At 48.3% G+C, this 18,054-nt stretch overlaps 1 protein-coding gene across 1 annotated transcript in view; it reads left to right on the forward strand.

Moving 5' to 3' along the window:
* Positions 1 to 18,054, forward strand: part of LOC147123535 (A disintegrin and metalloproteinase with thrombospondin motifs 12-like) — a 967,639-nt gene that overhangs the window by 406,460 nt on the left and 543,125 nt on the right. The window contains exon 5 of the mRNA XM_085974208.1: positions 15,327 to 15,410. Within this exon, the coding sequence (XP_085830334.1) occupies positions 15,327 to 15,410 (84 nt within the window). The remainder of the gene's footprint in view (positions 1 to 15,326; positions 15,411 to 18,054) is intronic.

Genomic DNA, 18,054 nt, shown 5'->3' on the forward strand with positions numbered 1-18,054 from the left:
CAGCTGAAGGCACAGCCGCCAATGGTGGAGCGATTAAAATCGGGTTGCTCAAGAGGCCAGAATTGGAGGATTGCAGATATCTCGGAGGGTTGTTGGGCTGGAGCAGATTACAGAGATAGGGAGGGGAGAGGCCATGGAGGAATTTGAAAACAAAGATAAGAATTTTAAAATTAAATCGTTGCTTAACTGGGAGCCAATGTAGGTCAGCGAGCACAGGGGTGATGGATGAACAGGACTTGGTGCAAGTTAGGACATGGGCAGCAGTTTTGGATGACGTCAAGTTTACAGAGGGTAGCAGATAGGAGGCCAGTCAGGAGTGCGTTGTAATAGTCAAGTCTAGAGGTAACAAAGGCATGGATGAGGATTTCAGCAGCAGATAATCTGAGGCAGGGGTGGAGTCGGGCGATGTTACAGAGGTGGAAATAGGCGGTTTTAGTAATGGCGCGGATATGTAGATGGAAGCTCATTAAAACTGGGATCCTACTGTATAATCTCTTCGGTTAGTCATAGAGTCATAGGGCAGGATTTTCTTTGGGCCGTGGAGGTGGGATTGGAGGCGTGAGGAGGGTTAAAACCGCGAAATCAGGGGGCACGAACCCATCCCACCCTCAACCCGCCTCCATGCCAGTTTCAAAGGAGGCATATACCCGATCTATTCTGGGAGCCGCCTCCCTGAGGCGGGAAGGGGATTAGTGCCAATTAACTGCCTGTTAACAGATAGTTAACAGGCAGTTTTTAGCCTAATCCCTATTTTTATTCCTGAAGTGTGGGATTCCCGACGGCTCCAAACCACGCCAAGTCAGCGAGGCGGACCGTCGGGCTAAAGGACTTGGAGGGTTCGAGATGTCCGGTGTTCAGGTGAGTGATGGGTGCATGAGTGCAGAGGTAAGTGTGTTTGGTGTGTTTAAACTGTTTAAAGAAGTTTAATTACCTTTACTTACCTTTACAGCCTTCCTTCCTTCAGGTCTCGGGAGTCCCTCATCTCACCGGCACAGAAAGCAGAATGGCCGCGAGCTGTCAAAAGTTGCAGAATTCAGCTTTCTGTTCTAGAGAGATCTCTAAATCAGCCTGAGAGGAATGAATTAACTTAGTGTACAGATTGTCAGTGCTTGACAGCTTCAAAGAGCTGTCAAATGCTGATATTTCATCTGTCAAAAGCTCTTGACAGATGAAATGTCAATCTATGACATCACCTGTTGCCGGGTGGCCCTTAATTGGGCTGCTGAGCCCACTGGGCGGGCTCAACAAGGTCAATCAAGTGAAAATTGCGTGGGTTGGCCACAACTCGATGGAGGCGGGACTACAACCCCCAAAAGTTGTAGTCCCGCCTCCTACACGCCTCCAGTATCAAAATCCAGCCCACAGAGTTATACAGCACAGAAAGAGGCCCTTCAGCCCATCGTGTCCGCGCCGACCATCAATCCCTGTCTATTCTAATCCCACTTTCCAGCACTTGGTCCGTAGCCTTGTATGCTATGACGTTTCAAGTGCTCATCTAAATGCTTTTTGAATGTTGTGAGGGTTCCTACCTCTACCACCCTTTCAGGCAGTGAGTTCCAGATTCCAATCACCCTCTGGATGAAAAAGTTTTTCCTCAAATCCCCTCTAAACCTCCTGCCACTTATCTTGAAACTATGCCCCCTAGTTATTGACCCCTCTACTATCAATGCCCCTCATAATTTTGTACACCTCAATCAGGTCCCCCCTCAGCCTTCTCTGCTCTAAGTAAAACAACCCCAGTCTCTCTTCATAGCTGAAGTGCTCCAGCCCAGGTAACATCCTGGTGAATCTCCTCTGCACCCTCTCCAATACAATCACATCCTTCCTATAGTGTAGCGACCAGAACTGCACACAGTATTCCAGCTGTGGCCTAAGTAGCATTTTGTACAGCTCCATCATAACCTTCCTGCTCTTATATTCTATGCCTCGGCTAATGAAGGCAAGTATCCCATATGCCTTTTTAACAACCTTATCTACCTGTCCTGCTGCCTTCAGGGATCTATGTACATGCACACCAAGGTCCCTCTGATCTTCTGCACTTCCTAGGGTCCTACCATTCATTGTGTATTCCCTTGCCTTGTTAGTCCTCCCAAAATGCATCACCTCACACTTTTCAGGGTTAAATTCCATTTGCCACTGTTCTGTCCATCTAACCATCCCGTCTATATTGTCCTGTAGCCTGAGGCTTCCATCTTCACTATTTACCACTCTACCAATTTTCATATCATCTGCAAACTTACTGATCATACCTCCTACATTCATATCTAATTCACTAATGTACACTACAAACAGCAAGGGACCCAGCACCAATCCCTGCGGTACACCACTGGACACAGGCTTCCAGTCACAATAACAACCTTTGACCATCACCCTCTGCCTCCTGCCACTAAGCCAATTTTGGATCCAATGTGCCAAATTGCCCTGGATCCCATGGGCTCTTACCATGTGGGACTTTTTCAAAAGCCTTACTGAAGTCCATGTAGACTACATCAACTGCACTACCCTCATCCACACACCTAGTCACCCCCTCGAAAAATTCAATCAAATTCGTCAGACATGGTGTCCCCCTGACAAAGCCATGCTGACTATCCCTGATTAATCCCTGCTTCTCCAAGTGGAGACTAAGGGCTGGGTTTTCATTGGGCCATGGAGGCGGGATTGGAGGCGTGTGGGGGGTTAAAATTGCATACACTGGCGGGCGGGCCCAACCCCTCCTCCATCCCGCCTCCAAGCAATTTTAAATAATTTGTGTCTAGTGGTCCCGTCTCCGTCCCGCCTCCAAGAGGCGGGATAGGCCATTAAAGCCCTTAACAAGCACTAAATTGGCTCTAAAATACCATTTTGATATGCCTTTGCGATATTAACTCTTTTCCCACGTAAAACACGCCTGTTCTTAAACAAAACGGTGAAACCTGGCGGGAGCACAATTGGATTGCTGACTCTCAGCTGCAGGTCAACCATTAAATAGTAGATTTGATCAGCCATCATTTGCAGGTGGCAGGACTTTGTTGTGTCAGGTCTGGGGGAACTTTTAGAAGGCATAACCACAGCTGTGGAAGTTTGGAGCCTGACACCCATCTCCAGTGTGACCTCCTGGGAAACCCTTCTCACCACCTTCACTGAGTGCTTCCTCAACTGAGGCATATACCAGAAGCATGGGAGCCATTTATTTCCTTCCCTTCTGGGCATTAGATGAGGAAGAAGACCAGCTGCGGCACCAGTAGAACCAGGAACAACAGCAGCACCAACAGCAGCAGCACCAGCAGGAGCGCCAAGCTGCTGCTTACTCACCTGAAGATGCACAGGCCAGAAGCGGCCAGCGCATGGAAGCCCATCGGCAAAGGAGATACCCCCAAAACAGGGTCTACAGACACAGGGTCAGCTACCTCAACATGTCTGAGCAGTAGTGCCAAAAGCGGCTCTGACTTTCGCGAGAGGTAGTGGGTGACATCTGCGCAATGCTGCAACAAGACCTGCAGGCCAGATGACCAGGTGGACAACTCTTACCAGTGGGCATCAAAGTCACCACTGCACTCAACTTTTTTGCCTCAGGCTCCTTCCAGGGATCAGCAGCAGACATCAGCGGCATCTCGCAGGCGGCCGCACACAAATGCATTATGCAGGTAACCGATGCCCTCTTTGCCAGCGCGCACAATCACATCCATTTCACCAAGGATCAAGCAAGTGTCACAGCGCGTGCAGTTGGATTTGCTAATCTGGCAGGCTTTCCAAGAGTGCAGGGCGTCGTTGACTGCACACATGTGGTCGTTAAGGCACCCCATCGCAATCCAGGTATTTTTGTCAACCGCAAGGGCTTCCACTCCCTTAACGTTCAGCTGGTGTGTGACCACAGGAAGGAAATTTTGCATGTTTGTTCCAAGTACCCTGGCAGTTGCCATGACAACTTCATACTGCGCCAGTCTAGTGTGCCTCCGCTATTCAGTCCGCCAGACCAACTTAATGGATGGCTACTTGGAGACAAGGGCTATCCCCTGAGGACGTGGCTAATGACACCATTGAGGAGGCCATCCAACGAAGCAGAGGAGAGCTACAACTCCAGCCACATGTTCACCAGAATCATAATCGAGCAAACCATCGGTTTGCTGCAGATGCGCTTCAGATGCCTGGATAGATCAGGTGGAGCCCTGCAGTACTCAGCAGCCAGGTCTTCAGAATTGTCGTGGTTTGCTGTGCACTTCACAACATGGCACAGCGTCATGGCTTGCAGATTCCTGAGGACCAAGTGGCTCCTCACATACCCTCCTCAGATGAGGAGGAGGAGGAGGAGGAGAGCAAAAACAAACATCTTGCAGAGGCCCATCAACCAGCGGCGGCAGTACGTGAGAACAAAGCTGCCTGGGATGCAAGGAATGCAGTCATCTTGGCCAGATTTGCTTAGCCTAGCCACTCATACACTTTTGCCTCGCAGCTTCTTACCTGATCATCGACAATGGCCAAGAACCAGCTGATTCCGAGCAATTTGATCACCATACTGACTAAATCAAATCAAATCAAATCAAATCAACTTTTATTGTCATTGTTAGTGCACAGGTGCAGTACAACAAAATGTAGGCTTGCGGCTCCCGAGAGTGTACAATTTGGATTAGGACACTTAAACATTTCAACATACATTTGTACATATATATTAGCATAAATATGACCATAATAAAGTGCATCGGCAGATGTGCAGGCTTTAGTGTTTATTTGTGGAGTTCAGTAGGATGACAGCCCTGGGAAAGAAGCTGTTCCTAAATCTGGTCGTATGGGTGCGAATGCATCTGTAGCGTCTTCCAGATGGTAGGAGGGTGAACAGACTGTGGCTGGGGTGGGTAGGGTCTTTGATGATGGACCGTGCCCTCCGTAGGCAGCGTTTCTGATATATATGTTCTATGGTCGGTAGCCGGGTGCCGGTGATGCGTTGGGCAGTTTTGACTACCCGCTGCAGGGCTTTCCGGTCATGGGAGCTACAGCTGCCGTACCATACCGTGATACAGTTTGTCAGGATGCTCTCTATAGTGCAGCGGTAGAAGTTAGAGAGGATCGGGGGTGACAGATTACATCCCTTCAGCCTCCTCAAGAAATATAGGCGCTGCTGGGCCTTCTTCACCAGAGAGGAGGTGTTGAGGGACCAGGAGAGGTCTTCCGTGATGTGGACTCCGAGGAACTTAAAGTTGGCCACCCTTTCCACCTCCGCCCCATTGATGTGGATGGGGGTGTGATTTCCGCCTTTGGACTTCCTGAAGTCCACGATTATTTCCTTTGTTTTCAAGGGCCAGGTTGTTGTCGGCGCACCACTTCACGAGATGCTGGACCTCCTCCCTGTAGGCTGACTCATCGTTGTTGGTGATCTGGCCTACTACCGTGGTGTCATCTGCAAACTTGATGATGGTGTTGGAACCATTAACAGCCACACAGTCGTGGGTGAAGAGGGAGTAAAGGAGGGGGCTCAGCACACATCCTTGTGGGGCCCCCGTGTTCAGGGTCAGGGGGGTGGAGGTGTGGTTACCTAATTTGACAGACTGGGGTCTGTTTGTTAGGAAGTCAAGGGTCCAGTTGCAGAGGGAAGTGTTCAGGCCAAGAGTTTGGAGTTTGGTGGCCAGCTTGTTGGGGACGATAGTGTTGAATGCTAAGCTGTAGTCTATAAACAACATTCTGATGTAGGTCTCCTTACCATCTAGGTGATTCAGTGCCGAGTGTAGAGCAGTTGTGATTGCATCCTCCGTTGATCTGTTTGCCCGATAGGCAAACTGGTGTTGGTCAAGGGAGGCAGGAACACTGGCTTTGATGTGGGCTAAGACCAGTCTCTCGAAACACTTCATTATGATGTGTCCTAAGCCCTTAATGTGGAAGTCCCATTCGCGAAATGACACACGCCACAACTGCAGCAGTAGCCATCAGATTTTTTATTTACATTATTCATCTGATGGTTTTTACACATAAAACTTCAAATTTCACCCAAGTCACTACCCTTGTGACTATTTGTGCAGTATCTTTCTCTTACGCGTGCTCCTACGTGGTGCTTCCCTTGTGGCTTCAGCAGATGTGGAGGCCCCTTGCTCACTTTCCTGCTGCTCCTGTCTCGACACCTTTGGCGGGCATCCTCTGGGGTGGCGAACCTGTGAGGGCTCGTGAACAGTCTGCTGTACTGCGGCTGTGCAGGGGTTGAGATGCCGATCTCAGTTGGGTGTGGGCTCTGGTGGGGTTCTGACCGAGGACTCTGCAGTGGCATGGAAGTATGAGCGCTTGGAGAAGAGCCCCCACTTCCTTGATGTCTGCCACCAACTTCCCTCTCATGGGTCAGCTCCCCCTCAGCGCTTGCAAGTGGCTTGAGAGCATCTTGCTGCACATCAGGGGGGCCATGGGGACCCGTATCTGCACTGGCAGTCCTACTCAGAAGGACTTCCATGAAGGTCTAGTTTTTCTGTTCAATAGATGACCATCGCTCCTCCAGAGATGTCATTCTATTCTGAACGCTCACCATGCTTTCTGCACTCTGGCGACTTATCACCTCCATGGAGGTTGCCATCCTTTCCATGGTGATGCGTTCATGCACCAATGACTCCACAAAGGCTCTACTCATGTTCGCTATTGACCCCTCCATTCGCTCCACACTCGCAGCGACCCTGGAGCCAAAACCTGCCAGAGACTCCTGCATTTGTTCCTGGAGTTCTGATCTTATGGATGGACCCAGAGGCAGAGGGTCACCATGCAGCTGAGCCAAGCTGGCAGAGTCCTGCGCCCTCCGACTAGGACTCTCCACTGCTGTTCCTGTCTCCACAATCTGCTGATGTTCACTTGTGAACTGTGATACACCAGGTGACATCACTACTCTATGTCCCGAAGGTCCCACCGAGGTGTGAGTGTCTGCGCTGGTGCTGGGTGCGCTTAATTCTACTGACGCTGCGCCCTCAGAGGTTGCAGCTTCCTCTGAGGAATCTTGATGTTCAGGCTCTTCCTCCTGGCTAGTGGGGATGGGTGCTTACGATGGTCCTGTTGGGGAGTCAAGGAAAAAGCCAGAGATGTGCTGCCAAGGTTACATGCACATTGCATATTGCAGATGATTGCAGATGTTAGAGCTTCAGAATCATTATCAGCGACTCATGCAATGTCAGTGAAAGAGATGGAAAACTATTCTGTCACCAGCTTGCTGTGATGCACCCCTCTGTCCATCCCCCATTTGCACATCTTCCTCCACTCCTATGACCTCCAGGACCGCCTCCTCCCAGGGGGTGAGGTGGGCTAATGAGGGTGGCCCTCCTCCTGTCCTCACACTTTCTCGCTTATTGTGAGCTCTCTTTTCCTGCAATGAGGGAGACAAGTGGAGGTTGAGTGAGAATGAAGGAGTGAGTGTAGAGATTCCATAACATAGATACTTAGAAGGAGACAAAGATGGAGTGAAGTGGCAAGACCAAGGGCCCTCCCTGTGTGTTGTTAGTTGTTTTCATAGCATCACAGTGATAGGGAGTGTGAGGGCTGCATAGTTGAATAGTTAGGTGAATGTGACCATAGAGAGAGAGGGAATGGGTAAGGGTGCATGGGTGTTAGTGTCAAATGGGATGTAGAGGAAGAGATTGCTAAAGCTGAGTACTGGTGAGGAAAGCCAATGGGGATCAGATTGAGGGTGATGGGAAATTCATACTCACTTTTCCAGTGTGCAGAAGATCATGAAATCTCTTCCTACACTGTATCCAGGTTCTGCGGGTTACTGATAAGGAGTTGACCTCTTCTGCCACTTGCAGCCACAAAGCCTTGGTCTGCTGGGGGGGCTTCTTCCTCCCTGAAGAAGGGACAAGCACCTCCTTATGAGCTCTTGCTCCCTCCACTAAAGCTTGCAGGGCAACGTCGTCAAATCTTGGAGCAGACCTTGGTCTTTCACTGGCCATTCTGCCTCCAGGTCCCTTCCACAGAAGGCAGTTGAGGCCAACTTATTAAATATATTCAAGAAGGAGTTAGATATATTTCTTAAGGCTAAAAGGATCAAGGGATATGGGGAGAAAGCAGGGACTGGGTACTGAATTTGCATGATCAGCCATGATCTCATTAAATGGCGGAACAGGCTCGAGGGGCTGAATGGGCTACTCCTGCTCCTATCTTCTATGTTTAGAGGAACCTGCTAAGATATCATCCCTCCTTATAGAGCAGTAATTGACTCCTTGATTAATATTGCGACACCCCTCCTCTTTTACACCGACTTGTACAGGTCCCACCTTCCCCAGAAGCAGACCCAGTGATCCAGGAAACTAAAGCCCTCCCTCCTGCACCAACTCTTTAGCCACGCATTCATCTGCTCTATCCTCCTATTCCTATACTCACTGGGACGTGGCACCGGGAGTAATCCAGAGATTACAACCTTTGAGGTTCTGCTTTTTAATCTGCTACCTAGCTCCCTAAATTCTTGTTGCAGGACCTCATCCCTCTTTCTACCCATGTCATTGGTACCAATGTGAACCACGACCTCTGACTGTTCGCCCTCTCCCTTCAGAATGCCCTGCAGCTATTCAGTGACATCCTTGACCCTGGCACCAGGGAGGCAACATACCATCCTGGAGTCACGTCTGCGGCCACAGAAACGTCTATCTGTTCCCCTTACGATAGAATCCCTTATCACTATTGCTCTCCCACTCTTTTTCCTCCCCTCCTGTGCAGCTGAGGCACTCGTAGTGTCACAGACTCGGCTCTTGCTGCATTCCCTGAGAAAACATCTCCCCCATCAGTATCCAAAACGGAAAATCTGTTGGAGAGGGAGATGGACCCAGGGGACTCCTGCACTCCTTTCCTAGTTCTTTTACACTGTTTGGCGGTCACCCATTTCCTGTCTGCCTGTGCACTCTTTACCTGCGGTGTGACCACCTCGTTAAACGTGCTGTCCATGAAGATCTCAGCTTCGTGGATGCTCCACAGTGACTCCAGCCGGAGCTCCAGCTCTGAAACGCGGATTTTGAATAGCTGCAGCTGGAGACACTTCCTGCACATGTGTTCACCCTGGACACCTAATGTGTCCCTGACTTCTCACATAGCACAGGAGGAGTACTCCACACAGCCCAGCTGCCCTGCCATGTCCTACACTTAATTTACTCCCTTTACTTCCTTTAAATTAAAGAATATTAAATACACTAGGGACCTTACTTCCCTTTAAACACTATTTACTCTAAACTAGAGACTGATGTGCCTCAATAAATCCGAGACTCGATGTTAGCGAAACAAAACAAGGCTTTTATTGACTTAGAAGGTAACACACAGAGGAGAATGTATCTTCCATCCAGAGGTCTGCCGTACTGGATATGCTGCAGGCTGGGCCAGCTTACATAGGAGCCAGGTATGGGCGGAGCCCTACACACAGTACAATACAATGGAAATGAAACTGAAACCAACCACAGTCACAGGCAGAGAAATACTGATGAGTGATGAATGGAATATTTCATCACATTCACCCCTTCTATAGATTTAGTCTGTTCGGGGGTTTGATAGTCCTCTGCGACCGACGTGGCTGTTGTGGTGCCGCGGGTGTCGGCTGGGTGTCCCCGGTGGCCTCCTGGGTCTCTGCCGGGGGTGCCGCCAGGGTTGTTGAAGGGGTAGTTGGTGGGGGTACCATTGGTCGATGTTCTTCCGGGGGTGATGAAAGAGTAGTGGGTGGGTAAGAGTTGCTGTGGTCGTTGTTGCTGCAGTTGTCGTGGTTGTTGTCGTTACCGGCTGGGGCGACGTCTTTTATGGACACGGTGTCCTCCCTTCCGTCGGCGTGCCGGACATACGCGTATTGGGGGTTGGCGTGGAGTAGGTGCACTCACTCCACGAGAGGGTCCGTCTTGCCCCTCACATGCCTTCGCACGAATACCGGACCTGGGGTGGAGAGCCATGACGGCATGGATACGCCTGAGGTGGATTTCCGGGGAAAGACAAACATTCGCTCGTGAGGCGTGGCATTAGTGGCAGTACACAATAGCAATCGTATCGAATGGAGCACATCTGGGAGGACTTCCTGCCAGCGGGAGATAGGGAGGCCTTTGGTCCTTAGAGCTAGAGTGACTGCTTTCCATACTGTCCCGTTCTCTCGCTCCACTTGACCGTTACCCCGGGGGTTGTAGCTGGTGGTACGGCTCGTGGCGATCCCCCTGGACAGCATGTACTGGCGTAGCTCTTCACTCATGAAGGACGCCCCCCTATCCGTATGGATGTAGCTCGGCATACCGAACAGGCAGAACAGGCTGTTGAGCCATTTAATGACCGTGGCGCTGGTCATGTCTGGGCAGGTGAAGGCGAATGGGAAACGAGAGTATTCGTCCACAATGTTCAGGAAGTAAACATTGCGGTCGACGGACGGGAGGGGGCCCTTGAAATCTAAGCTGAGCTGCTCAAAGGGCTGTGTAGCTTTGATTAAGTGGGCTCTATCTGGGCGGTAGAACCGAGGCTTGCACTCAGCGCAAGTGCGACAGTTCCTGGTCAGGGACCGAACTTCCTCAATCGAGTAGGGTAAGTTGCGGAATTTTATGAAGTGGAACAGCCGCGTGACCCCTGGGTGGCAGAGGTCATTGTGGAGGGTCTGTAGCTGATCCCCGGTGGCGCTGGCACACATCCCTCGTGAGAGGGCGTCGGGGGATTCGTTAAGGGCTCCTGGCCGGTAAATGCTGTCATAATCGAAGGTGGAGAGCTCGATCCGCCACCTAAGAATCTTATCATTTTTAATCTTCCCCCTCTGTTTATTATTGAACATAAACGCTACCGACCGCTGGTCGGTAAGTAGGGTGAAGCGTATGCCGGCTAGGTAGTAGCGCCAGTGGTGCACTGCCTCCACGATGGCTTGGGCCTCCTTTTCTACGGAGGAGTGTCTGATCTCGGGCCCTTGGAGGGTCCTCGAGAAGAAAGCTACGGGCCGCCCCGCCTGGTTGAGGGTGGCCGCCAAGGCAAAGTCAGACGCATCACTTTCCACTTGAAAGGGGGTGTTCTCGTCCACTGCCTGTAGCGTGGCCCGCTCAATATCCTGCTTAATGCTTTTGAAGGCGGCATGGGCCTCAGCAGAGAGCGGAAAAGAGGATGCTTTCAAGAGGGGGCGGGCTTTGTCGGAGTAGTTGGGGACCCATTGGGAATAATAAGAAAATAACCCCAGGCACCTTTTCAGGGCTTTGGGAGTGTTGGGCAGGGGCAGCTCCCGTAGGGGGCGCAATCGGTCGGGGTCTGGTCCGATTTCCCCATTCTCCACCACGCTGCCTAGTATGCAGAGGCGCGTGGTGTTGTAAACGCACTTGTCCTCGTTGTAGGTGAGGTTGAGTTTTGTGCGGTTTTCAGGAACCTCTCGAGGTTCGAGTCGTGATCCTGCTGGTTGTGACCGCAGATGGTACGTTGTCGAGGTAGGGGAAGGTTGCCTGCAAGTGGTGGTCATCGATCATGCGGTCCATCTCCCTCTGGAAGACCGAGACCCCATTCGTCACCCCAAAGGGGACTCTGAGGAATTGGTAGAGGCGTCCGTTCGCCTCGAAGGCGGTGTACGGGCGGTCCTCTGGTCTGATAGGGAGCTGGTGGTACGCTGACTTGAGGTCGATGGTGGAGAACACCCGGTATTGGGCGATTTGGTTCACCATTTCTGATATGCGGGGTAGCGGGTAGGCGTCTAGTTGGGCGTACCTGTTGATCGTTTGGCTATAGTCGATCACCATCCGTTTCTTCTCGCTACCCCTTACCACCACCACTTGGGCGCGCCACAGGCTATTGCTGCGTTCAATAATGCGCTCTTTCAGGAGCCTGTCTACCTCGGTCGCGATAAACCGCCTGTCCTCCCAGCTGTACCTCCTGCTTTTGGTCGCTATTGGCCGACAGTTAGGGGTAAGGTTCGCGAATAGCGAAGGCGGCTTTACCTTCAGGGTAGCCAGACCGCACACTGTGAGGGGCGGCTGGGACCCACCGTAATTGAGCGTGATGCTTTGGTGGTAGCACTGGAAATCCAGGCCCAAGATCACGCTCGCACATAGATTCTTCATGATTAATACTTTAAAATTATCGTATACAGTTCCGTTAACGGACAATTGTACCGTGCAGTAACCCATAATGGTCGATGTCTGGGTTTTATCAACCATAGAGATGGTACCCCGAGTAGGGACCACCTTTAGGGAGAGTTGTTGTACCAGTTCAGGGTGGATAAAACTCTCCGTGCTTCCACTGTCAATTAAACATTTAACCCTGCACCCGTTTACCTCGATGCCCACCATTGATTTGGATAGCGGGTGCGGCCTGGTCTGGTCCACCGTGACTGATGCCACTGTAGGGCCCTGATCGAGACAAGATGGCGTCCACGCTGTCTGCTCACAAGATGGCGGACCCCACGAGGTCGGACAAGATGGCGTCCAAGATGGCCGCTCCCACGGCGCACACGCGGCGGTGGCGGGTTTTCCGGCGGGGTTCCCTCTGCACACCTTCCCGAAGTGCCCCTTCTTACCGCACTTAAAGCAAGTGGTGCCTTTCGCCGGGCACAGGTTTCTGGTGTGCTTCGGCTGCCCGCAGAAGTAGCAGTTGGGTCCCCGACGCATCGCGGCTGTCGTAGGGCTTCTGGGGGGAGAGCGGGGCCCCGACGGTGTCGGGCTGCCGGGCGGGGAAGATGCCTTCCAAGATGGCGGCGCCCTTGGTGCACACGTGGCGGCGTGGACGGCGCGGGCTGAAGAGTAGGCGTCCGAGTTTCTCTGGGCCACATCCAGGGATCTTGCTGTGTCCGCAGCCTGTTTCAGGTCCAATCCCGTTTTTTCCAGCAGTCTCTGCCGGATGCAAGTGGAGCTGAGGCCTGTGATAAAGGCATCGCGAACAAGCTCGTCAGTGTACACTGCGGCTTTTACATCTTGGCACTTGCAGTCTTTGCCAAGCGTTTTCAGGGTGCCTAGGAACTCCTCCACCGATTCCCCAGGTCGCTGTGCGCGAGTAGCGAGCAGATGCCTAGCATACACCTCATTCGTAGGCTACTGGTAATGCGCCTTTAAGATGTCGCAGGCGGCCGGGTACGTGTCGGCGTCTTGGATGAGGGGGTAAACCCGGTGGCTTACCCAATTCCGCAGAATTCCGAGTTTCATACTCGCAGCGTCCGTAGCGTCTTTGACGGCTGCGGAATTGTCCAGGAAGAATTCCATACACATAAACCAGTGTCCGAAGCGTGCCAATGCGTCCGAAGCATGCTGGTCCAAATCCAAACGTTCGGGTTTCAAGAGTTGATCCGTTGTGTTGAAAATTAAGTCAATAAAATTGATGTGCCTCAATAAATCCGAGACTCGATGTTAGCGAAACAAAACAAGGCTTTTATTGACTTAGAAGGTAACACACAGAGGAGAATGTATCTTCCATCCAGAGGTCTGCCGTACTGGATATGCTGCAGGCTGGGCCAGCTTACATAGGAGCCAGGTATGGGCGGAGCCCTACACACAGTACAATACAATGGAAATGAAACTGAAACCAACCACAGTCACAGGCAGAGAAATACTGATGAGTGATGAATGGAATATTTCATCACAGAGACCTTACTTTTACTTTAACGACTGGACTGTAGAAATACTCACCAGGTCCTACTTACCAATCAGCTCCTTCCCTGGTTCCCTGGTTGTGACGTCACTTTAGTGGTTTCACAGTTGTTGTTGTTTGACTGCTCCCGCTCTCGGACTCTTTCCTTGGTGTAAAGTAAGAACCAATTCCTACAGGGTGAAAAGTTAGGAAAAACAAAGGTGAAACAAGGGAACTCCTCCTGCCACTCCTCACCTAACTCCCTGACTCACCCAACTCGCAGCACTCTGTTTGAACCGTACTCTGCAAAATCGCACTGCAAAGCCCTGAAACAAAGGAGTTGGTGGGTTCTGCTACAGGAGAACGAGTTTAATTTAGTTTCCCTAATTAACTGCCTTCAGCTGGTCTGAATTGTAGGCCTTGTATATCCCTTTATAACCCTGCTTAAAGCTGGGAAATTTAGATTTTAAACAGTAAACAGTAACAGTAAATGTGAAACAAACAAAAGTTTTATTTTAGCAACCAGTTAAGACTCCCTGACTTACCCAACTTGCAGCACTCTGTTTAAACTGCACTCAGTTCTGCTATAATGGGGCAGTAATTCCTCCCCAAACGCGTGAGTACGGAAGGGGTACTCACGCGTCTGGCCGGAGGAAATGCCGGTTTTCAGCATGCACAGCACATGCGCTGAAAACCGGCATTTCCTCTCCTCTAACCCAAGAGGTGAAGAGGCTAGCGCGTGCGCTGTAGGGGGCAGCGCGTGCGTCTTGGATTTCCTCTGTTTTGGGGGATTTGCGCATGTGTAAAGGCCTCCGGACTTTACGCTTGTAAAAAGCACACGTAAGTATTTATTTTTACAGGTAAGTGGTGTTTTAGTGCAATTTAGAATTTTTTTTCCCACAGGTTTATTATTTTAAAGAATCTACAATAAGGTAAGTTTAGTTTTAGACCCTTTTTAGTAAAAATTTATTTTTTTCAAAAAAAAAAATTATTGTTTAAATTATTTTTTTTAACTTATTTATACTTAATTTAATGATTGGGATGTTTTTTAAATTTTTATTTAAAGTTTAAATAGTGTTTTGGGCCCCTGTAGTTTTCATGAGTTTGACAGTTCTTACTCTCAAACTCATGAATGAACCTTCCCCTCCCCTGATTGGTTGTACAGTGCTCACCTGATCCCAGCCGTCACATCGCACTAACTACGCCGCTGGATCAGGTAAGCACATCGCGCCGACATCTGAACCGGGCCAGTGACAGGAAATGCAAGCAGGCCGGGGCTTCAGATGTCAGCGCGCAGGGTGAGTGCAGATCGGGGGCTTGCACGCGCGGCAAGCCCCCGACACCAAGTTCTGGGCCATTATGTTATAAATATACAATGCAACAGTACAAGCCTAAAAGACATCATCTGGCATGGTAATGTACATCCATGGGAACAGATGGTGCTCAATATTAATGGAAGTGTACAACATGAATGATAATAACCAATTCAGTACTGCGACTTGTGTTTCAATTTACATGATATTTGTGAAATCAAATTGGAAATGTTTTGGGCATGATTTAATTTGCCTGTATTCGTCTCTTGCATGAGTAAAGTGCTGTGCACAGTTAGCTCTGCTTTTGTTCCTCCAGTATACTGCACCTTTAGTAGGATTTTACAGATCTTGCAGTGTGTATCATTCTGTAAACCAATGCCTTTGAATGCGTTGCAGGAGATATAATGTGTCAATCATTCATTCACTAAGGTTAATGTGAGACAGTGATTGAATAACAATCCTCCAGTGCCAAATTTGTTTCAATCTGTGTTGGTAGTTTTCTGGATTGAAGGACCAATTAATTTCTTTCTTCTTACATTGGCACAGGTTGCAAGCTTGTTCCATGAACCTAGTATTGGCAATGCAATCCACATCGTATTGGTGCGTCTCATTTTACTAGAGGAAGAGGAGGTACTGTTACTATTATTTCATATTTTTCATTTTTAACTATTTATGTAAGGAGTCAAATTGTATATTAAAATAAAGGTATGCAATTTCTAATTACAAGTGTGAATATTGACACGTTACAGTGCATTGTCAAAGTTACTAAATTTCTCAACATAATCAGTATTTATGTAGGTTATAGGAAATCAACTATTAAACTCAAAAACCTGAATATGAATTATCCTTCTTTAATTTTAAGTAATGTTGTTTGATGTGTGACTAACATTTTATTGAGGGTCACAATCACAATTAATATCTTGACAAGATGCTGCTTTCTGTAATGTTGCAGCATGTGACAGCATGGAGTCTCTATGTAGTGAGCTCCTGATTTTAATTATGAACCAAGTGAAACCAAATACTTCCGTACAGGGAGAGGGAAAAAATATTGTATCAATAATTCTATTGAATAATTCAATTTTAATATGAGTCTTTACTTTGTACTCTTTGCCTCCAAACAGTATTCCCTTGACTTCTTTTGCTGGAGAGCAAGTAAAGGAGATGAAACAGCCCTGAATCCTAGCTGAGGCAACATTGCATAGCCTGGCAGGGTTTGAGTGAATCCCCAGAAGCATGCAAAATAGAAAGCCGGCCGAGAAATGCATAATAAATGGCCCTGTGATAGTTGATATCATAGCCCACAAGTAACTGGAATACATATCAGCAAAATATAGTTAACAAAAATTGGATCCACAGATGGCAAAGCAAAGTTAAGAAACTCAAAAACGTTTCCCATAGTTGTTGCTTTGCTCGTCTCTGATTGCAATGATCAAAAAGTACAGTGAAGAACTGACAATGCAAAAATGAATGCATAATGATGAAAACAGGGAGCAAATCCAGGGTTTGATGAATGCAGAATAGGTAGCCAAACAGAACTTTAAAAAACATATTTATGAGTTCTTTAATAATAAATAACTAAATTTAAGCACAAAAACATTGAAAATCTACATTTAGCAAGTTTCTGCACTTTTTACAACAAAAATAATGCAACAATCATTTTAATAACAGTCAAGTCAACTTACTTTTTTCTTGTTCCGGTCAGCTCTCTATCTGACGTGCAGAAACCCAACACCATCTTGTAGAATCTCCAAACTAGGTTACTGAGAAATCTGCACATAAAATATTAGTTTGCCCAATACAGAGTGCACTCAATGTAGGAACACACCACACTTACCCAAGTCCAGAAAATATAGCTATAGGTTGGCACAGCCAATACATTTATACCGCACGATGTGCCCATGGGGTACAGCTGGAGTTAAATCAGCACAGACCACTAGTAAGCTTCCAGCTGCTTGTCCAGCTAAAATCACCCTATCTGTTAGGGCATTGATATGTGATGTGATTTGAAGCTGAGTGGGAAGAATCCCAGCCTTTAATGGAAAAGCAGGGGTAATATGAATGCAATGATAATGAAATCGTTTTTAATGTCTAGATCACTGCTTAGACGGATGTATTCTTTAATATCTTAATGTTTGCTGTGCTTTTGATTTGCTTAGTTGTTAAGCAGTTCCAATGAAAACTAAATGCCTATATATAGTGCAAATCTAGCCCAGGGAGTTATAGTAAAGATTTATAATTGCTGGAGGAAGATCAATTCAGGCTGAAAATGAATTGTTTATTAGTAAATTCTATTGTTTCCAAAATGAATGAACTCAGTCCAAATCTGCTACTCTTATTCAATGATTAATTGCAGTGAAGGAATTATCAACAACAAATATGAAATTAGAGAATTCTGTACAGGAAATGTCTCAGGGGTCAGGGCTTTTAAATATTTCAGCCTTGAAGCAGATTTGTAGACTGTGGAAACACTTTGAAGTCCAAGTGCACAAACTTTTATTGTATTTAAAAAATATTTCTTCCTTATCTTCCGCCCCTGTCCTGAAGGCAGTGACTCATGCTCATATGGTTTCATAGCTGCCAGCAACCCTCTGATATCTCACCCAAGTATTAGAAATTGCTATTAACATAGATGATAATGTCATTACTAGTGGCAAAAACAACTCCCTGAAACTGAATTGTCTATTCAAACAGAAATAAAACAGAAAATACATCGGCCCAGGAACTGAAACAAAAAAAGATAGGTTCACTTTTTGGATGTCCTTTGTCAGAACTCTGCCAGTCCCTTTGTCAAACCCCAGTTCTGGTGAAGAATTTCTATCTGAATTGTTAAGCTATCTGTTTTCTCTTTTTAGTTCCAGATGGGCCTTCTGTGTTTGTCTGGCATTATCTGATATATTTCCAGATTGCCACCATTTGTAGTGTCTTCTTTTCATCCCTATTTATACATCATAATAATGTTCAATCCAAAAGAAAAGCTCCCGGGTAAGACCCTACAATGGTCTTGCCCTTGTGTACCTGTGCAGAAAATATCTACCTACCATCTTCTTGCAATAAAAGCATGACCAGCAGGGACCCAAAACTGAGCCTGAAACATTGGCCCTGATTTTGTTTCTCGGCCTATATTGAGCGGAACGATTGCAACGGCCACCCGATGTCGTCAGCAAGAGGGCAAACCATTTTAATGGCCGGCCTCAGTTAAATTCAATTGGTGAGCTGCTCGAGTGTTTTGAGCACCAAGAGTCAGCTCACCATTTTGGGTGGGCAGAAAATCCGG

This window comes from Somniosus microcephalus, chromosome 2, assembly GCF_052327205.1.
Source record: "Somniosus microcephalus isolate GS21.2 chromosome 2, FLI_Smic_1.0, whole genome shotgun sequence".
In the NCBI taxonomy this organism is placed as follows: Eukaryota; Metazoa; Chordata; class Chondrichthyes; order Squaliformes; family Somniosidae; genus Somniosus; species Somniosus microcephalus.